General features: G+C 51.8%; 1 protein-coding gene across 3 annotated transcripts in view; it reads right to left on the reverse strand.

Moving 5' to 3' along the window:
- Nucleotides 1-2,275: 2,275 nt before the first annotated feature.
- The window catches only part of BNIP1 (BCL2 interacting protein 1), a 37,379-nt gene continuing 15,314 nt past the window's right edge, over nt 2,276-24,340 (reverse strand). The window contains exons 6-7 of one of the 3 annotated variants that reach the window (XR_009865743.1): nt 23,751-24,097; nt 2,276-2,364 (exon numbers count right to left, since the gene is read on the reverse strand). Coding sequence is in view for 1 of the 3 variants with exons in the window: in XM_062188676.1 (XP_062044660.1) it covers nt 23,901-24,097 (197 nt within the window). In the remaining 2 variants the exon portion in view is untranslated. Of the gene's footprint in view, nt 2,365-11,835; nt 12,034-16,535; nt 24,098-24,340 lie in introns of those variants that run through there. The other 2 variants (XR_009865742.1, XM_062188676.1) reach the window with 2 other exon arrangements.

Here is a 24,340-nt window from a genome sequence, read left to right on the forward strand (position 1 = left end):
TGGGTTCTCTACCCAAGCCCAACTCTTGGCTCCAGTTTCCCATTAATGGGGACCCAGGAGGCAGCAATGATGGTTTGAGTAATTGACTTCCCAGCTCTTGGCCTTAGCCCCAGACATTTGTGGGCATTTGAGGAACAAACCAGAGGATGGGAGTTCTCTCTCTCTCTCTCTCTTTCTCTCTCTCTTCCTCCTTCTCCTCTCTTGTCAATTAATTAACATTTTGTATATCAAAAGCAGTCAACAAAGTGAAAGATAACCCTCAGAATGGAGAAAACGTTTGAAAATTGTGTATCTGATAAGGAATTGCTATCCAGAATACACAAAGGATTCCAACTCCAATTCTACAACAACAGACAACCTGATTTAAAAATGTACAAAGGACTTGAATAAACATTTGTCCAAAGAAGATACACAAATGCCCAATAAGCACATGGAAAGATGCTCACTAGGGAAATGCAGCCCAAAACCTTACAGCCACCAGGGTGGCCACTGTCAAACTGAGAATGAAACCGGATGTGGAGGACCCGGAGCACCTGTGCACTGCAGGTGTGCTCGTGCAATGGGGCAGCCGCTTTGGAACGCAGTCTGGCAATTCCATAAAAAACGAAACCATAGGATCCAGCAATTCCATGTCTGAATATAAACCCAAGGCCTACAAAGCAGGAGCAGGCATTGTGGCTCAGCAGGGTAAGCTGCTGCCTGGGACAGGCTATTGGAGTGCCTCGGTCAAGTCCTACCTACTCCTCACTTCCAATCCAGCTTCCTGCTAATGTACCCTGGGAGGCAGTAGATGGTAGCTCAAGTGTTTGGTCCTCTACCACCCACGTGGAAGACCCGGATGGAATTGCTGTTGTGGCCACTTGGGGAGTGGACCAGCAGATGAAAGATCTCTCAGGGCCGGTGCTGTGGCACAGCGAGTTAATGCCCTGGCCTGAAGCACCGGCATCCCATATGGGCACCGGTATCCTATATGGGCGCCGGTTCTAGTCCCGGCTGCTCCACTTCCAATCCAGCTCTTTGCTATGGCCTGGGAAAGCAGTAGAAGATGGCCCAAGTCCTTGGGTCCCTGTACCCACGTGGGAGACCCAGAAGAAGCTCCTGGCTCCTGGCTTCAACTCGGCACAGCTCTGGGGAATGAACAAGCGGATGGAAGACCTCTTTCTCTGTCTCTACCTCTCTCTGTAACTCTGTCTTTCAAATAAATTTTAAAAAAATCTTTAAAAGAAAAAAAAAGATATATCTCTCTCTCTGCCTTTCAAGTAGATGAAAATAAATAATTTTTAAAAGATTCATTTGTTTGAAAGAGTTACAGAAAGAGGGAGAGGATAGCCGGCACCGTGGCTTAACAGGCTAATCCTCCGCCTTGCAGCACCGGCACACTGGGTTCTAGTCCCGGCTGGGGCACCGGATTCTATCCCGGTTGCCCCTCTTCCAGGCCAGCTCTCTGCTTTGGCCCAGGAAGGCAGTGGAGGATGGTCCAAGTGCTTGGGCCCTGCACCTGCATAGGAGACCAGGAGAAGCACCTGGCTCCTGGCTTCAGATCAGCACGATGCGCTGGCCGCAGCGGCCATTGGAGGGTGAACCAACGGCAAAAAGGAAGGCCTTTTTCTCTGTCTCTCTCTCTCACTATCCACTCTGCCTGTAAAAAAAAAATTAAAATTAAAAAAAAAAAAGCAAACTCATTTAAAAAAAAAAAAAGAAAGAGGGAGAGGTGGAGAGAGAGATCAATCTTCCATCCACTGGTTACTCCCCAGATGACCCAAACAATCAGGACTGGGCCAGGTCAAAGCCAGGAGCCAGGAGCTTCTTCCAGGTCTCCTACGTGGGTGCAGGGGCCCAAACACTTGGGCCATCCTCCACTGCTTTCCCAGGCCATAGCAGGGAGCTGGATCAGAAGTGGAGCAGCCAGGACATGAACCGGCACCCATGTGGGATAGCAACATTGTAGGTGGCTGTTTTATCCACTACATCACAATGCTGGCCCCAATAAACATTGTTTTAAAAAACACTTGAAAGCAGAGACTGGGACAGATATCTGTCCATCCATATTCACAGAACATTATTCATACTGATAAAAATGTGGAGACAACCCAAATGTCCATCACAGATGAATGTGACAGATGAATGGGTAAACAGAATGTGGTAAATACACATGAGAGATTATTTTTAAAAGATTTTTATTTATTTGAAAGAGAGTTACAGAAAGAAGTAGAGACAGAGAGAGAGGTCTTCCATCAGCTGGTTCACTCCCCAAATGGCTGCATTGGTCAGGAACCAGAAGTTTCTTCTGGGTCTCCCATGCAGGAGCAGGGGCCCAAGGATTTGGCCATCTTCTGCTGCTTTCCCAGGCACTTCAGCAGGGACCTGGATCGGAAGTAGAGTAGAACAGTCAAGACTCGAACCGGCGCCCATATGGGATGCTGGCACTTTAGACCAGGATTTTAACCCATTGTGCCAAAGCGCCAGCCCGACACAGTAGACTGTTAGCTATAAAAAGGTAAGAAATTATGATGCCAGGCACTTCATATTTTTTTTAAAAAGAATTTATTTGAAAGAGTGACAGAGGGAGAAAAAGAGAGGAAGATCTTCCATCTGCTCATTCTTTCCCAGATGACTGGGGTTGGACCAGGTCAAAGCCAGAAGCCTGGAACTCCATCCTGGTCTCCCATGTGGGTGCGGGGCACAAGCACTTGGGCCATCTTCCACTGCCTTCCCAGTGCATTACCAGGGAGCTGGACAGAGGTGGAGCAGCCGGGACTTGAACAGTTGCTCACATGTGATGCTGCCGTCCCAAGGCGCAGCTTAATTCACCACACTATGCCGACTCCTAGTTTTATTTGATTAATGTCCCATCTTATCACTAGATAAGTCAAGGCACAGAAAGGATGAGTAACTTTCCACGATTACAAAGCGAAGTAGCAAACTGCGATATGAACCCAGGATGCCAGCTCCAAAGCCTAACTCTCTCTCTCTCTCTCTCTTTTTTTTTTAAAGATTTATTTATTTAATTGAAAGTCAGAGTTACATACAGAAAGGAGAGGCAGAGAGAGAGGTCTTCCATCTGCTGGTTGACTCTCCAAGTGGCCGCAATAGCCGGAGCTGCACCAATTCAAAGCCAGGAGCCAGGAGCCTCCTCTGGGTCTCCCACGCGGGTGCAGGGGCCCAAGGACCTGGGCCATCTTCCACTGATTTCCCAGGCCATAGCAGAGAGCTGGATCATAAGTGGAGCAGCCAGGACTCAAACTGGCACCCAAATGGGATGCCAGCACTGCAGGCAGCGGCTTTACCTGTTACACCTACAGCGCCGGCCCCCAAAGTCTAACTCCTAACAACGTGGTGGGCACTATTTTATCAGGGTGTGCAGCCTCTGTTACAATTACCTTCCTTACCTCATCTTCACGTCGGAACAACGCAACGCACTTTTACCTTGAAATCATTTATTTATTTACTTGAAAGACAGAGCAATAGGGGCCAGTGCTGTGGCACAGTAGGTTAATCCTCCACCTGCGGCACCGGCATCCCATATAGGCACCGGGTTCTAGTCCCGGGTGCTCCTCTTACAGTCCAGTTCTCTGCTGTGGCCTGGGAGGGCAGTGGAGGATGGCCCAGGTGCTTGGGCCCCTGCACCCACGTGGGAGGTCAGGAAGAGGCTCCTGGCTCCTGGCTTCGGATTGGCATAGCTCAAGCCATTGAGGCCATTTCGGGGGTGAACCATTGGATGGAAGACCTTTCTCTCTGTCCTCTCTCTCACTGTCTGTAACTCTACCTGTCAAATAAATAAATAAAAAATCTTTAAAAAAAAGAGCAATAGCAAGAGGGAGGGAGGGAGAGAGAGAGAGAGAGAGAGAGAGAGAGAATCTTCCATCTGCTGGTTCACTTCCCAAATGGCCACAATGGCCAGGGTTGGCCCAGGCTAAAGCCAGGAGCTTCTTCCAGATCTCCCACGTGTGTGTCAGGAGCCCAAGCACTTGGGTCATCCTCTGCTGCTTTCCCAGGTGCATTAGCAGGGAGCTGGATGGGAAATAGAAGCAGCCAGGACTCAATGGTGCTCTGATACGGGATGCCGGTGTTGCCAGCAGTGGCTTAACCCACTGCAGCACAATGCCAGACCCTGAAACTCATTTTTCTTTGCATTTCCCTAGTGTCTGAGCCTGGTTTCTCAGGAGGCACAGCTAAAGGGAAAGCTCCCAAGCTACCAGATTGTGATGGACGGTCCAGCAGCAGGTACGGGGCAAAGGGAGGCTGCCAGTCAGCTCCTCGTGGCTGTAGCAAAGTGCCTGGGGCTGCAGGCTCACAGTCCAGGATCCAGGGAGCCACACTGCCTAGGCCTCCAGTGATGGCTTCTTGCTGCAAGAGTCCCAAGGTAGCACCACTTGACGAGTTGGAGGGCGCAGACTATGTCTCTCCTGCCTTATCCTGGCAGCCTAATCCCACCTAATCGCCTCCAAAAGCCTAAGCCTGTCATTGGGTTACATTTTTGCTCGCTTAGTACCACTAGCATACGATTCTGGAGCTTGGACATTCGCAGGGGCTCAGGAGCCAAATCATGTTCAAACATCGCAGAACACAAGGCCCAGAAGGAGGGCAAGGCCATCGGGGAAGGGAGGAGTGACCTGCCGGTCCCACAGGGAGTCAACTCTTCTGCATAGCCAGGTTTGGGGGCAGGAGCATCCCCCTCACCTCACACCACAGTAGCAAAAGGGAAGTCGCAGGGGGAGCAGTAAGAGGCGAAGCGTGTGCAGGAGGCCAGCACAGCTGGGAGCTGCCCCACAAGGATGGGGCTCGCAGGATGTGGTCCCAGCCCAGCGACTGGTGTGGCCCAAGGACGAGTGAGGAGGCACAGGAGATGTCCCCTACACCTGTCTGTCACTCATCTCTGTTCTCAACTTGCCACTTTCTTTGATTGTAGATCGATCACACTGCCTGCTGTTTATGAGGGACTCTGGACATGGCAGCGTGGACAGATGGGGTTAGGACAACCAGAGGAGAGAAGAGGGAGCAGTGGGACACAGGGGAAGTTCGGAGTCAGAAACCAGAACGTTCTGTGTGATGAAGAAAAGTCCCTGCACTTGAAATCATCCTGCAAGCTCTCGGAAGCAACTTGACTGGGTGCCAGACAAAATGGGACATCTGGGAGCCACTGCTGTTATGGACAGATATGCTTTCCCTGAGATTTTGAGCTCGTAAACCTGGACCAAAATGTGCAGCTGTCACTCCAGGCATCCTCAGCACAGCTCTACCAAGTGCTCAGGGGGACAGGTGCTTCCTCTGAGGGCACAGCTCAGTCGCTGGGCCAGGACGGACCCCCTCCCCAAGCCTAGCCTCTCCGAGCTGTTTGCAGAGACAACGCCCCATCCCCGCCCCATGTCTCCCTGTCCCTAGCAGCCCCACACCACTGACCTTGGAGTCGGCAACCAGGCTAGTCACTTGACCGTCAGGATTTTTATCCTTAAATGGGGATGAAAAGACTTCTGAGGCAGTAGGTGACATGGTGACTATACTGGCCCAGTGTCCAGTGTGTCAAAGCAACCAAGAGGAGAAAAAGATTGTTGGCTGAATCAGAAACCAGAACTTGAGCAGGCCCCACCGGTGCCACCATCGCCATTTTTGCCATGACCGCTCAGCCCTCATGTTGCTGTTTACCTAAGTTCATTCCGATGACCTCCCTGCTTGTGTTTAAAGATTTATTTGTTTTACTTGAAAGGCAGAGTGACAGACAGACCGGGAGAGACACAGAAAAATCTTGCATCTACTGGTTCACTCCCCAAATGGCCACAAGAGTCAGAGCTGGACCAGGCTGAAACAGGAGCCAGGAACTTCATCCTGGTCTCCCAGGTACTTGGGCCATCTTCTGCTGCCTTCCCAAGTACATTAGCAGGAAGCTGGATTGGAAGCAGGGCAGCCTGGACTTGCACTCTGCTATGGGATGCAGGTGTCCCAAGCTGCACCCTAACCCACTGAGCAACACTGCCCAGCCCGGGCCCACCACTTTTACTCAGCTAATCCTCAACAATAATATCCATGGCTTTGCTCTGCATGTTCTATTTCCCAAAGGAACTTGAAAATCAGTACAAACTAGGGAGACTGTGCACCAGCTGGCCCCCAAAAGCCACGGAGCTCATTTCATGCCTGCTGTGGTGTGGTGCTGGTGCTGTGACACAGTGTTGTGGCCACAGCTAAATGACATGGAGAGAGGGTAATATGGAGACAGTGTAACATGGCCCAGCAAATGCTGCCAGGGCCATAATGACAACTACAGGCACCAGGCTAGATCCAAGCAGACTGACTTTAGAACACAGGCTTCCAAACCCTGGGCCCCCCTGCTCCTCTTCGGCCGTCCCCTCCCCCCACAGCCAACTGGAGCTCCAGGGTCAGCTCCAAGGGTGTCTCACCCCAGGGCCTCGTCAGCCTGCCTTTGCTATCTGCAGAGTATTCTCACACTCAATTTAGCAAAAGGCCCCTGAGAGCTATGGTCATCTGAGGTCTCTCTCCATCTGGGCCTTGGCTATACAAAGCCCATTTTCATACCTAAATGCCACCCAGTCAGCCCAGCAGGACCACCCTATAAAAAAAAAAAAACCTATTTTTATTTGAAAAGCAGAGAGGGATGGAGATATCCCATCCACCAATTCATTTCTTTCTTTTTTTTTTTAAGATTTATTTATTTTTTACTTGAAAGTTAGAATTAGAGAGAGAGAGAGAGAGAGAGAGAGAGGTCTTCCATCCGATGGTTCACTCCCCAGTTGGCCACAACGGCCAGAGCTATGCCAATCTGAAGCTAGGAGCTTCTTCCGGGTCTCCCACGCAGGTACAGGGACCCAAGGACTTGGCCATCTTCCATTGCTTTCCCAGGCCATAGCAGAGAGCTGGATCGGAAATGGAGCAACCAGGTCTCAAACCGGCACCCATATGGGATGCCAGTGCTTCAGGCCAGGGCGTTAACCCTCTGCACCACAGTGCCGGCCCCCACTAATTCACTTCTTAAATGTCCACAATGGCCAGGGCTGGACCAAGGCCAAGCTGGGGCCCAGGATCTCAATCCAGGGTTTCCCACGTGGGTGGTAGGGATCCAGCTACCTGAGCCATCACCTGCTGCCTCCTGGGGTGTGCATTAGCAGGAAGCCGGCATTGGGAACAGAACTGGGACTCACACCCAGGCACACCAACATGGGTCACAAGTGTCTCAAGCTACGTCTTAAGCACTGTCTCTGTTCAGCTTCTTATTTCCAAGGAATGTAGCCCTGGGGTGGGAGAACCGCTCACATTCCATGGCTACCAGCACGCAGGATCTGTGGCTGACCAGTCACGGTCAAGAAGCCCTGGTGTGGGGGGGTAGCATTGTGATACAGCAGGTAAAGCCGCCTCCTGAAATGCCGGGGTCCCAGTTCATGTCATGGCTGCTCCACTTCTGATCCGGCTCCCTGCTAATGGCCTAGGAAAGCAGCAGAGGATGGCTCAAGTGTTTAGGTCCCTGCCACCCACTCGGGAGAACCAGATGAAACTGCCAGCTCCTGGCTTCAGCCTGGTGTAGCCCTGGGAGTTGCAGCCATCTGGGGAGTGAACCAGCAACTGGAATATGGATCTGTCTCTCCCCTGTCTCTCCATAACCCTGCCTTTCAAATAAATAGACAAATCTTTAAAAAAAAAAAAAAAAAAAAGCCCTGGTGGGTTGCACAGAGACCCTTAAGACTAGGGGAGAAGAGCAGGTGCAGGAGGGCTTCTGGAAAGGGCCAGAGGGTAGTAGGAAAGGCACGGGTTTAGCAGCCTCGAACCTAGGTTCCTATCCCAACTCTGCCATTTTGAGTCCTTGGACAACGTGTTCCACCTCTCCGAGCCTTGATTCCTTGACTGCAAAACAGAACACACAAAGCCCACCGTGCCATGTCATTGGCTTCAGACAAATCTTTTCTGAGCCACAAAAGTGGAGATTCACAGAGACGTTCCCAGCCTGGTGGACTGGGAGGGCCGGTGGTGGAGTGCTCAGAGCACAGGCTTTGGACACACAGAGCCTTGAGCTCCACTGCTGAGCTGCATGACCTTGATCATGGTTAGTATGGTTGGCATGGTGACAGTTCTCTCCCTCGGAGCTGCTGGGGGTGGTCACTGGGACTTGGAGGCCTGCCTGGCAGGAGGCTGATAGATCTTGCAGCACCGAATAGGGTTTGCTGCCTGTGTTTCTTGGGCAGCAAGCAGTCTGGGTGACTGTTTCTTGCAAGGGAGCTTGCCAAGTACCCATGTCCCCTCTGTTCTCACTGTCCCTTGGCACCTGGTCCCACTCTGGGCGCCAGGAAGGAAAGGTACAGTGGGCAAGACAGGCCTGGGAGGGGGCAGCGAAGCAGCAGGGCTCGGTCACAAGTGACCATCGCACAGCTGGAAAGGAGGGGCTGGGGCAGGCTGCCGGCAGCTTTCATGTTGTTCTATATTTACCTCCCTGGCTCTGTGACGGGTGGGGGTGCACACTGATCCCTACGCAGCGCCTCCCTGGCTCCCAGGGGCGCTGTTATCACCAGACCTGAAAGCCTTATCTCCCTGCAAGCCTCCAGCGGCATTTTGCTTTCAGGTGGAAACTTGCACAAACCAAATCTCACATGCATTCTATGTGACAGCCGGGGCCACCTCCCTCATCCCTTCCACTTCCGTCTGCCCTTCCACCCACAGTGGCGCAAAGGGAGGTTTCTGGAACTTGTTTCCTTCCAGCAAGCCAGTCTCATACACTCATTCGATCCGTGCTTATTGAGGCATTGTGCTGGGTGCCGGGGATACAGGTGCGGGCAAGATTCGTGAGGACCCTGCCCTTGCTGGAGCTGTGACACACAGCGATGGGTGCACCACACGAGACAGATTCAGGGGACAATCACAGGGGCTCCTCAGATTGGGTGGTAGGCTCATCACGGTATGTCTGGTACATCGGGGATCCCCAAAGACCCCTGGTGGAGCGAGGCGGGAGCTCCAGTAGCAATCTGGCGAATCCCCCGAAGCTTGCTTCTCACCCTCGTCGCATTGGCTTGGAAGCCTTTGGCTCAGCGTCCTGTGTCTCAGGAATGGACTTGTGTCATCCAAGCTGTTGCGGATTGCACTGCTTTCCCCGTAAAGTTATATTGAAATGTCAGCACTCAGAATATGACCTTGAGTTAAGATAAGGTCGTGAGGGTGGGCCCTCACCCTACATGACCCCTGCACTCAAAGGGTAAATCAGGACACAGAGACCAACTCGCACAGAGGGGAAAAGATGTGAGGACCCAGAGGGAAAAGACCACCACGTGACAGCGCAGGCTGGGGCTAGAGTGATGCACCTGTCAGCCAAGGCACACCACAGAGTTGCAGTAAATTCCGGAAGTCAGGGAGACAAGAAAGGAGTCTCCTGCAGAGCCTTAAAGGACAGGGCCCTGCTGACACCCTCCTGTCAGACACCCAGCCTCAGAACGGCAGGACAAGAATATTCTAAGTCACCCAGTTTGTGGTACTTTGTTAAGTGTCCCTAGGAAACATACCCAGGCTCATAAGACTGGTGTTCAATGGATTTGCTATGAAAAATGCAAGACCACATAAACCAAATCATTTAGCATCAGATCACTGAACACAGGCCCCATAACAAGTCAATCCATAGGCATTCATTCATGCATCCAGCACCTGAGCTCCTGGAGGCCGGGAGGGGGGGCTGCTGCAAGGCCTGGCCCTGTGTGGTCCTAAAGAGGCATTTGTAGGTGAGACTGGAACCAGGGGCAGTGGACATGGGCAGAGCTGGGACACCCAGAGGAGGTCCCTGGGGTCACCTGCTCTGTTTGCCCAGCTGCACTGATTAACTAGTTTCTCTACATGGGCACACCAGGCTTTGGCTTCAAAACCAATAGTTCTGGGGGCTTGTGTTGTGGGGTAGCAGGTTAAGTCCATATCAGAGCACTGGTTCGAGTCCCAGCTGCCCCAGTTCTGATCCAGTTCCCTGCTAAAGCACCTGGGAAAGCACTGGAAGATGGCCCAAGGACCTGGGCCCTGTACCCATGTGGGAGACGCAGGTGGAGTTCTAGGCTCCTGACTGGCTTGGCCCAGCCCCAGCCTGTGCAGCCATTTAGGGGAGTAAACCAGTGGATGGAATATCTCCTCTGTCTCCCCCTCTCTGCCTATCAAATAAATAAATAATTTTTTTTAAATCACAAAAACAATAGTTCCATTTCAATAGTTGGGTTTCCTTGAGATTGGCCCATATGATGTTGGCCAGGGCTTGTGGCATCCCCCAAACTCTTCATCCACCTTTGCCCAGGTGTTGCCAGGTGTTACTAGTCTAATCCAGATGTCACCAAGGGATATGCAAGGCACGGTGTTTCTGCCCCACAGCCCCCCACCCCTTCACTAGGCCCATTCTTGCCATTTGACTGCATGACTTGTTAAAGGAGGGGAGCCAAGCCTAGCATGCTCTGCTCATCAGGCTCACTCACCTCATCCAGAACATTTATCGAGCACCTACTATGCCAGTGATTATCTCTGGGAGGTAGGTCTTCAGATTTTTTTTTTCTTCAGTATTTCCTGAATTTTTTAATGTTTCTGTTTTTCTCTTCAAACATTAAAAAAGTTTAATTAAAAAACAATTGTATTGGGGCTGGCACTGTGGCGTAGCAGGTTAACGCCCTGGCCTGAAGTGCCGGCATCCCATATGGGCGCCCGTTTGAGACCCAGCTGCACCATTTCCAATCCAGCTCTCTGCTATGGCCTGGGAAAGCAGTGGAAGATGGCCCAAGTCCTTGGACCCCTGCACCCACGTGGGAGACCTGGAAGAAGCTCCTGGCTCCTGGCTTTGGATCGGCGCAGCTCTGGCCATTGCAACCAATTGGGGAGTGAACCAGCGGATGGAGGACCTCTCTCTCTCTCTCTGCCTCTCCTCTCTCTGTGTAACTCTGACTTGCAAATAAGTAAATAAATCTTTATAAAAAATAATTGTACTTGGGGCCGGCACCATGGCTCATTTGGTTAATCCTCCGCCTGCAGCACCGGCATCCCATATGGGTGCCAGGTTCTAGTCCTGGCTGCTCCTCTTCCAGTCCAGCTCTCTTCTGTGGCCCAGGAGGGCAGTGGAGGATGGCCCAAGTGCTTGGGCTCCTGTACTCGCATGGGAGACCAGGAGGAAGCACCTGGCTTCAGATCAGCACAGCACCAGCCATAGCGACCATTTGGGGGGTGAATCAACAGAAGGAAGATCTTTCTGTCTTCTATCTCTACCTGTCAAATATTAAAAAAAATAATAATAACTGTACTTGTGGGGCACAGTGTGATAATTCAATATATTTTATTCACTATGTGATGACTGGACCAAGGGGAACTAATAAATACATTTCAAGCATTTATCATTTTTTGTTACTTAGGACCCCCCCCCTTTTTTTTTTTTAAGATATATTGATTTATTTGAAAGGCAGAGTATCAGAAAGAGGTGGGGGGAGACTGAAAGAGATCAATCTTCCATCTGCTGGTTCACTCCCCAGATGGCCACAAAAGCCAGGGCTGGGCTGGGCTGAAGCCAAGAGCCTGGATCTCCATCTGGGTCTCCCCAAATGGGTGGCAGGTTCCCAAGCACTTGGGCTATCATCTGCTCCCTTCCCAGGTTCATTAGCAGGGAGCTGGATCAGAAGTGGAGCAGCCAGGACTGCAACCAGTGCTCCAATATGTGAAACCAGTGTAGCTGCACGTGCTGCACCACCATGGGAGCCCTGGGATTCTTTTATAAATATACACAATTTTAATTGACACATAGTAGTTGTGCGTATTTACAGAATACCTTGTGACATTTCTTTTTTCTTTTTAAGTACACTTTTTTTTTCCTTAAGATTTATTTATTTGAAAGTCAGAGTTATACAGAAAGAGAGAGAGGCAGAGAGAGAAAGAGAGAGGTCTTTCTTCCGCTTGTTCACTCTCCAGGTGGATGCAAAAGCCAGAGCTGGGCTGATCTGAAGCCAGGAGCCAGGAGCTTCTTCTGGGTCTCTCACGTGGGTGCAAGGGCCCAAGTACTTGGGTCATCTTCCACTGCTTTCCCAGGCCATAGCAGAGCTGGATCAGAAATGGAACAGCCAGGACTCAATCTGGTGCCTGTATGGGATGCTGGCACTGTGGGCGGCAGCTTTACACGCTACGCCACAGCACTGGCTCCTCACTGTGACCTTTCAATACATGTGTGCAGCACAGAGTGTTCAAGTTAGGAAGACGGGCATAACCATCACCTCAGACAGCTATCATTTCTTTGTGTTGGGAACATTCAAGATCCTCTCTACCAGCTATCTGGAAATAGACAATTACTGTTGTCACCATAGTTACCCCACAGCCCTGCACTCATTAACCCGCCTCCCCCACCTTCCCCTCACCATACCCCTGCCAGGCTCTGGTAACCACTGCTGAATTCACTGCTTCTTGCAGAGCAACATTTTAGTGTCCACATCTAAGTGAGAACATGCAGTTTGCAGCCCTTCTGTGCTTAACACAATGACCTCCAGTTCCTGAAAATGACATATTTCATCTACTTTATCACTGAATATTATGCCATCGTGTATATGTACCACATTTTCCTTACCCATTCATCGATGGACACTTAGGTTCATTCTTTTTTTTTTTTTTTTTTAAAGAGAGGTTAGGCATCATCTTTTTTCTCTCTTCCTATATCTTTTTTTTTCTTTTATTTGACAGGGAGAGTCAGATAGTGAGAGAGAGAGAGACAGAGAGGACAGAGAGAAAGGTATTCCATTTCGTCGGTTCACCCGCCTAATGGCTGCCACGGCCGGTGTGCTGCGCCGATCCAAAGCCAGGAGCCAGGTGCTTCTTCTTGGTCTCCCATGCAGGTGCAGGGGCCCAAGCACCTGGGCCATCCTCCACTGCCTTCGTGGGACACAGCAGAGAGCTCGACTGGAAGAGGAGCAACTGGGACTAGAATCTAGCGCCCATATTGGATGCTGGCGCCACAGGCGGAGGATTAACCAAGTGAGCCACAGCACCAGCCCCATCACTTAGGTTCATTCTACATCAGCATGTTTCACTTTGATAATCAAAACAAACCTGATGTTCATACAATAAAGATAAAATCAACCCAGGGAATGGATACCACGAGAGAGGCAGGAGGCATGCTATATGCATCTTGTGCTGAGTAACAAATCACCCCAGGTCTGCTGGCATTATGGGTACTCTCTCTTGTGGTTCTGGGGATTGGCTGGGCTCAGCTGGGAGGTTCCTGCCTGGAGTCTCTGATGCAGAGCAGTCTCCTGGCGGCTGGCCCTGAAATTGTGTAGAAGGCCTGGTACTTGATGCCTGCAGGCTGTTGACTGGAACCTCAGCTGGGCAAGAGAGTGTTAGTAGGTGTTGCTGGAGCCTCTGCACAGCACAGCGTGGTGGCTGGGGTAAAAGACAGCAAGTGTATGGGGCCAGCGCTGTGACATAGCAGGTAAAGCTGCTGCCTGCAGCACCGGCATCCCATTTGGGCACCAGTTCAAGTCCTGGCTGCTCCACTTCTGATCCAGCTTTCTGCTATGGCCTGGAAAATCTGTAGAAGATGGCCCAAGTGTTTGGGCCCCTGCACCCACATGGGAGACCTGCAGGAAGCTCCTGGCTTCTGGCTTTGGATTGGCACAGCTCCGGCCGTTGCAGCCATCTGGGGAGTGAACCAGCAAATGAAAGACTTATCTTTCTCTCTGCCTCTGTCTCTCAAATAAATCTTAAAAAACAAAACAAGTAAAACAAAACAAAACAGCAAGTGTTCCCAGGAAGAGCGCCAGGTGGCTCCAACAGGCCCTTATCAGAGAGTCTCAGGTGTCACAGTGTGTGTGACTCCACCACAGTCTAGAGTCGAAACAAGTCACAAAAGTGAACCCACGTGGAAAATCAGAGGACTTGGGCTCCACTTTTTTTTTTTTTTTTTTTTTGACAGATAGACAATGAGAGAGAGAGAGACAGAGAGAAAAGTCTTCCTTCTGTTGGTTCACCCCCGAAATGGCCACCATGGCCGCTGTGCCGATCAGAAGCCAGGAGCCAGGTTCCTCCTCCTGGTCTCCCTTGTGAGTGCAGGGGCCCATCCTCCACTGCCTTCCCTGGCCACAGCAGAGAGCTGGACTGGAAGAGGGGCAACCGGCACTAGAACCCGGCGCTCATATGGGATGCCGGTGCTACAGGCGGATGATTAACCAAGTGAGCCACTGCGCTGGGCTCCACTTTTGATGGAAGAAACTGAGAATTTGGAAACCTCTTGTTAAAGGATCTCAGAGTGACACAGTGTTTCTTGAACCCAAATTCCCAAGAACCTTAGAACCCAGGTGGTGCTCAGCTGGTGCTCAGCTCCCCTCCATCCACCTGCCCCCGCCCCATTGTCCCCACCCCCACCCCCCATCCTTGGCTCTGCCCAGGCCTTCACTGGGGACACTGGAGGAAGGCTGTCTGTCACCTTGGGAAAGGCAGACCAAGACAGCGGACCCCCTGGCAGGGCTTAGAGGTAAACTGAAACCTCCCCTGGTGACACTGGAGGTCCCCGGCCTTCCTCTGCCAATGACCACACCCAGCCCATTGTTCTCCTCCTCCCTGCCCCCACCCTCAGTTCCAGGAATGCACCTCAAGCCCGGGGTGGGGGGCCAGGGAAGGTTTCTGAGGTTAGCCTAAGCCTAAACTGCTGAGGTCGGATGAAAGCAGTAGGGACAGGGAGGGACAACGGAAAGCTCCTTCTGGAGACAGCACAGGGGCTGAGGGGGGTTTGGAGCTCACTTTGGGGTGTCCAGCATCTGCACTGGGTGCCCCTTGCCTGCCTGGGCTTTCCTACTGGCTCTGGGGGGACAGTGCCCTTCCACCCGTGAAGTCCCAGAGCTGCAAGTGGCTGGCAAGAAGCTGCTTATGCTGGAGCAGAGCAGGGCCACAGTAGGCGGCAGAGTCCGGGGCTGTGCACCTGAGTCCAGGAGGCTGTCCTCAGCGTGGCCCAGGCATCCTGGACTACTGGCCCCAGGAAATCCCTCCCACTTTAAAAATTTCCGTGGGAGTTGGTGCTGTGGCATAGTGGGTAAAGCCGGCATCTCATATGGACAGCAATTTGAATCCTGGCTGCTCCACTTCCAATCTAGCTCTCTGCTATGGCCTGGGAAAGCAGTGGAAGATGGCCCAACTCCCTGGGCCCCTGCACCTACTCCTGGCTTCGAATTGGCCTAGCTCTGGCCAGTTGGGGAGTGAACCAGTGGATGGAAGACCTCTCTCTCTCTGTCTCTCCTTCCCCTCTGTGTAACTCTTTCAAATAAATAATCTTTTTAAAAAATTCCTGTAGTAGTAAAATATACATATTTGTTTTTCCTCATTAGAATTTGGTGTATTCATTTGAGAGGCAGAGAAGATAGACAGAAATTTCCCATCTACCTGTTTACTTCCTAAATGTCAGCAACAGCTTGGAACTCAATCCAGATCTCTCATGTGGGAGGCAGGAACTCAACCACTTGAGCCATCACCACTGCCTCCTAGGGTCTGCATTTGCAGGAAGCTGGAGTCAGGAGCCAGAGCCAGGTGCTGAACCTAGGCACTCACTCCAATATAGGATTTAGGTGTTTTAATTGGCATTCTAACCTCTAAGCCAAACACCCATCCCAGTGGAATTTCATAATTTCATACAGGGAGCAGGTTAACCAAACACTGAAGAATTTAAAAGGCAAACCTAAAGTGAGTCCTGAGGTGCCACAAGGATGGGGTGGGGGGGTGGATACAGAGAACAACCACGCCTACAGCTGGTGGAACAGAGGGTAGGGAGCAGAAGCCAGACTCCTGGGTCTGGGGTGGCCATAGCCTGGCTGGTGCCGGGCCACAAGGAAGCTCTGACAGAAGCAGATTCTGGGAGTATGCGGCAAACTGGAAATCAGAACCAATGGCAGCTGTCAGAGTGTTCATTTCGTCATTACCAAGTGGCATTAATTAAGGACATTCAACATTGCGCCATCAGCACTACCAACCATCTCCAGCCCAAACAGAGAAACTCAATGTCCAAGAAACACTGACTCCTCATTCTCTGCTCTCTGCAGCCCCACTAATTTCTATCCTACTTTCTCTCGCTATGCATTTAACTATTCCAGGTACTTATGTGAATGGAATTAAATAATATTTGCCCCTTTGTGTCTGGATTATTTCACTTAGCATAAAGTTTTCAATGTTCACCTATGGTATAGCATGTATTAGAATTTCTTTCGGCCGGCGCCGCGGCTCAATAGGCTAATCCTCCGCCTAGCGGCGCCGGCACACCGGGTTCTAGTCCCGGTCGGGGCACTGATCCTGTCCCGGTTGCCCCTCTTCCAGGCCAGCTCTCTGCTGTGGCCAGGGAGTGCAGTGGAGGATGGCCCAAGTGCTTGGGCCCTGCACCCCATGGGAGACCAGGAGAAGCACCTGGCTCCTGCCATCGGATCAGCGCGGTGCGCCGGCCGCAGCGCGCTACCGCGGCGGCCATTGGAGGGTGAACCAACGGCAAAAGGAAGACCTTTCTCTCTGTCTCTGTCTCTCACTGTCCACTCTGCCTGTCAAAAAAAAAAAAAAAAAAAAAAAGAATTTCTTTTTTTTTTTTTTTTTTTTTTTTTTTTCAGAAAAGCCCACTGCTCCTTTGTGAAGGCTGATGATTATTCTATCGTATGTCTACACCTCATTTGGTTATTCTGCTCACCCTTCAGTTGCTATGTGGTCACTTTTAGCTGTTGTGAATAATCCTATATAGAGAGGGGTACAAAGATCTGTTCTAGTTTTCGCTCTCAGTTCTTTTAGGTCTGTATCCAAAGTGCAATGGCTGGATCATATGGTGATTCTATGCTCACGCTTTTGAGGCCTTGGAGAGCAAGGTGCCTGGATTGTTCTACTACGTGAGCCAGTGAATTCCTTCCTTTGCTTATGTGGAGCTCAGGGCTCAGCTTCCTCACACAGGCACCACCCCATCTTCCAACTCCACCCTCCCTTCTACTCTGTCACTGTCCTAAGTAGGGACAGGAACCAGTCCTTCTAACTGCCCGCCCACCTGTCCATCCTTCACCTCAGCCCCAGCTTCCTTGGCCTCTCTCATTCCTGCCGTGGAGAGAATTCCAGAGGCCCTGGAGCCCACCTGGATTTGAAGCCCAGGTCCACCTGGCGACTGCCTGTGTGAACTTGCCTGGGCTTCTTTCTGGGCCCTGACTGTTTCTGCGGCAACACCGCCACCCACCTCCTGGAGCTCCTGGGTTGAGTGGGACACACATGGTAAGAGGCGCGCAGTGAACACTGGGTAACTGCATCCGCATCAGGATCGCATCCCAAACTTAACACTCCGAACTTCAACGTCACGCCAAGTGTTGCCAACTGCTGCTTCTAGGTGGCCTAGAGGAATCACAGCACTGGGCTCCCCGGGCCCCTGGGCCACTCTTGGGTGTGTCTGCTGGCTCTGGGATGGGCTCCTGACAGGCTCATTTGTGAGGCTGCAGCAAGCTTACTCTTGGGTCTTCCAGGCCCAGCGTGGAGATTGGCTGCAGGACACACTCAGGAAGGTAGTGGGACAGGCGTGCGGCAGGAGGGCATTCAGGAAGGCAGCCAAGGGCCCCGCAGCCTAGCAGCCCCTGCTACCCTGTCCTCTAATCCATCATGGGCTCGGAAGAGCCAGCCCATGCAAACCAGGAACACCCTTCGTAGAGATGGAAACTCCTGCCATGAGCAGTCTTGTCTTTCCTATCAGTCCAGCAACTAGCTTAAAAGTGACAGGCCACAGCAAGTGTCTGGCACAGCACTTGAGATGCCTGAATCCTACACTGGAGTCCTGGCTCCTCCACTTCCAATCCTGCTTCCTGCTACTGTGCTCCCTGGGAGGCAGCAGGAGGTGGCCCAAGTAGTTGGGTCCCTGTCACCTACATGGAAGACCTGGATGGAGTTCCTAGCTCCTGGCTTTGTCCTGGTTCAGCCCCAGTTGTTGTGAGCATCTGGGGAATGAACCAGCAGAAGGGAGCTCTCTGTCACCTCTCTCTCTCAAATTAAAATTAAATAAATCGGCTGGCGCCGCAGCTCACTTGGCTAATCCTCCACCTGCGGCACTGGCACCCCGGGTTCTAGTCCCGGTTGGGGCGCTGGATTCTGTCCCAGTTGCTCCTCTTTCAGTCTAGCTCTCTGCTGTGGCCCAAGAAGGCAGTGGAGGATGGCCCAAGTGCTTGGGCCCTATACCCGCATGGGAGACCAGGAGGAAGCACCTGGTTCCTGGCTTCGGATAGGCACATCACACCAGCCGCAGCGCACCGGTCGTAGTGGCCATTTGAGGGGTGAACTAACAGAAAAGGAAGACCTTTCTCCCTGTCTCTCTCTCTCTCACTGTCTAACTCTGCCTGTCCAAAATAAATAAATAAATAAATAAATATTTTTAGAAGCTTGATTGGTCCCTTGCTCGTTTTGCAGCCTCTAGTCATTTGCTGCTCTGGATTCATTTCACTGAGGAGAACTCTTTGCCATCAAACAAGATGGCAGGGGAGGGGCGGGCGCTGTGGCGTAGTGGGTTAAGCTGCTACTTGCCAACACAGGCCTCCTCCTATAGATGCTGGGCTGGTTCAAGTTCTGGCTGCTCCACTTCTGATACAGCTCCCTGCTGATGCCCTTGGGAAGGCAGCAGATGATGGCCCAAGTACTTGAGACCCTGTCACCCATGGGAGACCCAGATGGAGTTCCTGGCTCCTGGCTCTGGCCTGGCCCAACCCCAGCCTTCGTGGTCATTTAGGGAGTGAACCAGCAGACGGAAGATCTCTCTGACTCTCTCTCTCTGTGTCACTCTTCCTTTCAAAAGACTTCCGGGGAAGGAGGGAGAAAATAATGATTTAAAAATAATAGGAAAGACAACGTTTCACACTGAGCTAATGTGACCCATTCGCTTTTCCTGTGGACTGGGAAGGAGGGCCGTTGGCCGGGGCCTGCTCTGCCCTACCCTCAGCTCTCAGCCGTTTGAGAAAGTCCAGCCTGGGTTTCTGTTTCCTTGCCAAGCCCAGCAGCCTCTTCTCATCTTAAGCACTGTTTTCCTGAAGTTAAGCCCAAAAGAGAAAGGGGAATGAGGCCACTCAACTTTTGTTTGGGAATGAGCATGGCAGCTATTGGAGTTCTGTGTGAGAGGCGCCTTACGTGCTCTCAGTCTAGGTTTAGTCCTTTTCTTTTAAAAATGTATTTGAGAGAAAGACAAAAGAGAACTTCCGCCAGCCAGCTCACTTTGCAAACGCCTGCAATGGCTGCAGTCAGGCTGAGAAGACAATCCAGGTCTCCCGTGTAGGTGGCAGGAACCACTTGAGCTATCATGGCTACCTCTCAGGGTCCACCCCAGCAGGGAGCTGGACTCAGGACCTGGAGCCAAGGACAGAACCCAGGCACTCCAAGGTGGGATGCGGGCATCTCTACCTGCCTAGCCTCTTGTGCTCTGTTCCTCCCAGTGCCCCTGCCATTGGCTGTCCCTGTGCTGCAGACAAGGAGAAAATGATGGAGAAGAGGATAGTCAGAACCCAGGCCTCTGCCACCAAAGGCTGCATTTTAATTGCTGCACAGTAGCCCATTAAAGATACAGACTGACCAACACCATGCCCATGGCCACGGTCCCCGGGGCTCTTGGTGTGTTGCCTGGGCTTGCTGTTGGGGACTGAAGGGACATTGGGGGTGATAACACCCACCCTCCCCTCACCCCAGGCTGCAGGCCGTCATTCCTGACAGCACTGCTGAGACTCCTGTCTGCTATCTCTTAGATTAGCCTCAGCTATTTTTATTCTGCCCTTGCTTGGGGAAGAAACACAGCTTGGGCCTACTCTGTGGAGGGGCCTGAGAGAAGACCACCATTAGGCTGGGAAGAAAATAGAACTTGTTTTACTATCTTTTCCTTCCTCTTCATATTGAGTCACTCTGCCAAACTGCCTTCAGTGGGGCGGGGGGAGGGGGGAGTGTCGCCTAAATTCACCAACAAAAACGGCGTCCTGTCGCCAGCTCCTGCAAACGTCATTTCCAGGTAGCTGTTGAAGTACAGTCTCATCTCTGGTTTGGGGGAACAAGGTTCCAAGGGAGAGGGGTCTGCAGGAGAATAAAACACGCCTTCCATCCACCTTTCTGAGGGGCTTTGTCTAGGCAACAGATTAAATGGCCATAAACCAGGTTAACCAGAGAAAACCTGCACTTAGATATGTGTTGGCGCACATGGAAAGCCCCACAAGCCAGAGACAAGAAGGGTTAGTGATGGAAGCTCACAGGGCAGCCTGAGCTACAGACAAGAACAGAGGCTGGGGGCTCCTGGGGGCAGTGGTGACAGCTGTGGGGGGCGGTGGGGAGCTGAGGAGGTCTCACACACAGGGGAGGTCCTTCTCCCCTGAGTCAGGGGCTGCCCTCCTCTTGACCCAGGTCCTCTGCTAATGTAATGTCCCTTTTCTACAAAAGGACTCTAAATAAAGCTTTTCAGAACTACTCCAGTATCTGGGTTTCTCGGAAAAACCAGCCCAGGATATGCCAGAGAAGATGCTGGGGTGGCATATTCTGGTCTCCCACAGGCATATTCTGGGGTGGTGTGCCCTGAGCCCCAGCAGACCCCAGATGGGGAAATGGAAGTGCAGCCTAGAGAAGGGCCCACTGCAGGGCGGGTGTTGGCCATGCGCACAGGTGGAGGGCCTGAGAGTCCCTGGGGTGATGATGACGATCCTGGGGTCAGGGCTCCCCTGAGGAGTGGGCACTGCTGACAGAACTCGGGGACCACTGAAGATGGAGTCATGGAGGACCTTGGCTTTGAGAGAATACATGAAGGGAGGTGAGGGAACAGGATCTGAGCAGCATTTAAGACTGAGAAGATGAACAGAGGGAGGCGCTACCGCGAAGTAAAAGGAAACTCAAGAGAGCGTGGTTTCACACAGCCCGGGACGCCCTAGAAGAACTGCTGAGCGGCGGGCGGCATGGAGACCTCACGCTCTGTTCCTGCCACGCCCTGCCACGCTGGCTTCCTTGCTGTCCCTCAGCTCCGCCACCTGCATGGACCTGCTCAGGCCTCTGCGTGGCTGCTCCCTCCTTGTGGAACCTCTGCCCTCACCTGCACGTGGCTCAGTCGCCTGCCTCCTGTCTTTTTTGTTATGTTTGTTTTGTGCAGAACTGCTTAATTTTTTTTTTTAAATAAAAGATTTATTTATTTGAAAGAGTGACAGGGAGAGAGAAAGAGACAGCAACAAGAGATCTTCCAACTACTGGTTCACTCCCCAAATGGCCACAACAGCCAGGGGCTGGGCCAGGCCCAAGTCAGAAGCCTGGAACTCCATCCACATCTCCCAGAGGGGTAGCAGGGACCCAAACACTTGGGCCACCATCTGCTGCCTCCCAGGTGAACTAGCAGGGAGCCGGACTGGAAGCAGAGCAGCTGGGACTCGAAGCAGTGCTCATACACAGAGTGCTGGAGTCATAAGCGGCAGCTTAACCCGCTGCTCCACAACACCAGCCCCAGAGCCTCCAGCCTTTCCTCAGATCTCACCCCAGTGAGGCCAACACTGACTACTCTGCTTCCCACTGCAAACATGCCAGGTGTTCACTAACCTGCTCTACTTCTCCCCAGGCCACTATTACCTTATATGATGAATGACTGCAGCTCCCTGACATGGGCCATCTGCTTTTATTTACCGTGCATCCCTAACACAAGTGCTTGGTATACAGTAAGTGCTCAGTAAATATATCTTGAATGAACCATCTCTCGGGGAATCTTTCAATTCCTTGACTGTCAGCTAACCACAACACAGCTCATGAACTTGCCTCACTGATTAACAGTGAAAATTACAGCCACTTATGAAACAGGTTTCAAAAACAAGATATAGCTAAGCATTGTACATTCATATGGCTTTTGAAAAAAAATTTGTCATCTGTTTCTAAAAGTCCATTAGAACATTTCAAATGGAGAGAGACAATCACCCCACTACCAGATGGCAGAGCAAATGTGGATACTGCCCTCTGATGGTTGACTGTGGGAGGGCAGCTTCTTACACAGCCAACAGAGAGGGCTTAAACCTACGGGCTGACCAGGGTTGCCAGAATGAAGGGACTTCAGAAACTTCACAGAATAATGAAACCAAAAGGTAAGTTTGCCTTGGTGCAGGCATTTTGAACTCCACATGTAGGTTTTCCACAGTATGCATTTTCCATGAAATTTTTGAAGGCCTCTTCACAGGTTTTCAACATTTCAAAATGGGTCAAATCCAACTCTGTTTCAGAAGGCAAGTAAAAGAGGAATAAAGTGTCAAAGGGAGAATCTGTAGGGAGAACAGAGCTCACACATTTCCATATTGTGAAGAGGATGTTGACAATTAGCGGGAAACAGTAAAGAAAAATGTTAAGACAAGAAAATCCTAATGTGATAACATCCATCTGCTGCACTTACAGCTGGAATCTGAGGGGGGAATTTCCCATCTGCGCTTTATTCTTGGCTTTAATTGGACTATAAATAAGACACATGCTCACACAATTTGCACGCGTGTCTTCTGGGCCTGGATTGTTTAAGGATAATACATAGAAAATGTGTGTCCATACACACACACCAATTCAGAACCTACTTATAAGGCTTGTCTGGGGCATGCAGCCAGTCTCAACTTGGTCCCTTGATGATCTGTCCCTTCATAACTGAGGCCTTAACTCCAGATCCTGCTCAAAAAGGTTTAACACAGAACCGCCGTTGCCTTCTGGAAGCCCGTGACTATGTCGCAAGAAACCTCAGGGCCTGGAGCCTGGGGGTGGCAGCACTTGGGAAGCCCAAGGCGAGCCCAGTCAGAAGGAAGCTGCACTTGTTACTTCACCTCCTTTTGACTCTCAGATTGCCTCTAAGAAGGGCTATATGGATATTACCATCACTGTACAGATGGGGAAACTGAGGCTCGGCTATATAAAATAACTTGTTTACGGTCATGTGGTCCCTTAGCAGCAGAGCGAACACTCAAAACCAAGTGTCTGAGCCAGGGTTCTGAGTTTGTTCTTTCCACTTTCCCTTCTGCCTCCACATCGCCCTGCCAGGTCCCCTGGGGCTATAAATAGTGGGGGAGGCTGGGATTTCAAGTGCAAAGGCAGCCAGGCCTGCGACACAAGGAATACCAACATCTCCAGGGCAGGCCTAGCCCAGGCCCGATCCCTCTGGCCTTAGCTTCTCCCTCCGTGATTACACTTAGTCTGGACTCCAGAGAGAAAGGCACGAGCCCGTCCTTTGTCACTGCACACTCCGGGCCCCACCAGGCTGCCGTGCTAGAGGGCAGAGTCCAGACGCAGGCTGAGGCTCCTCCTGCAGGGCTGGCTGCCTGCCTTCCCCAGAGCCCGCACCACCTTATTTCTGCTGCTGCTGGAGGGAGGGGCCAGGCCTGCTGGTGCACGTGTGGTGCTCAGCACTGTCTCTGCACCACACATGTGGCAGCTGCTTAGTCACTCTCTGCTGAATGAATAAACAACCCAAGTTCACACCTAGAAACCTGGCTATCAGGAAAAGAGCCACACAGATCCCCAGAGGGAGACCTTCTAACACCAAACGCATGATGCCCTATTAAATAGTCAACGTTTACTTATGGAACAGGAATGAGTTTTCTCATCCTTTTTGTCACCTCTTCTCTCCACCAGATCCAGCCTTGAAGGCCCTGGCAGGGAAAGGGAGAGAGGAGCCTCAAGTCCCAAAGTTGGGATCTTAAACGCCATGAGGCAGCCACCCACAGTCATGACAGCACAGTGAGCAGGGAGTGCCTGTGTCCCGCAGGCATCCGAGGATGGCCTCGAAGTGATAGGATGCCCCTGCCACGGGACAAGCCACTTACAGAAAGCCGATGTGCTGCCTCTTCATCAGACCTGCTGAGCAACCAGGCAGCTGGCTGGGGTGGCTCAGTTTGGCAGCCTGGGCTGGAGCTCAGAAGCCTGGACGGATCCTGAAACAGGAGCTTAGGGGCCAGAGCTGGCAGCCCTCAACCTCACAGAAAGGGGAAGAGCCGCTTTTTCACAATATAGAGGACTGTGGCGAGGAAAAGGGCCAGGGCAAGGAAGATGAGCAGCTTGTCTGTCAGCTCCCGGCGGTTGTACTTGGTGATGAGCTTTCGGCCCAGCTGGATGGTCCCCGACATGGACTTGAATTCTTCATTTGCATCTAGGATGGTTCGCGAAGAGTTGACTGAAACAGAAGAAGGAGGGAGCCTGATTCAAGACTGCACAGCACCTAAGCCAAAGAGCCTGCTCTGCTGCTGTTAGGGGCCAGTAAGACACACAGCTCTGCAGCCGGTTCCTCTGAGCCAGAATGGAGGCCATTGCCATGAGCACAGAGGACAAGGACCTAACAAGGAAAGGCTCTTCCCCAGGCCCCATCCAGTAGCAGTGGAGGGGCTTGCAGACAGCTTGGAAGGAGTCCTCAGCAGGG

The sequence above is a fragment of the Lepus europaeus genome, chromosome 4, assembly GCF_033115175.1.
Source record: "Lepus europaeus isolate LE1 chromosome 4, mLepTim1.pri, whole genome shotgun sequence".
Lineage (NCBI taxonomy): Eukaryota > Metazoa > Chordata > Mammalia > Lagomorpha > Leporidae > Lepus > Lepus europaeus.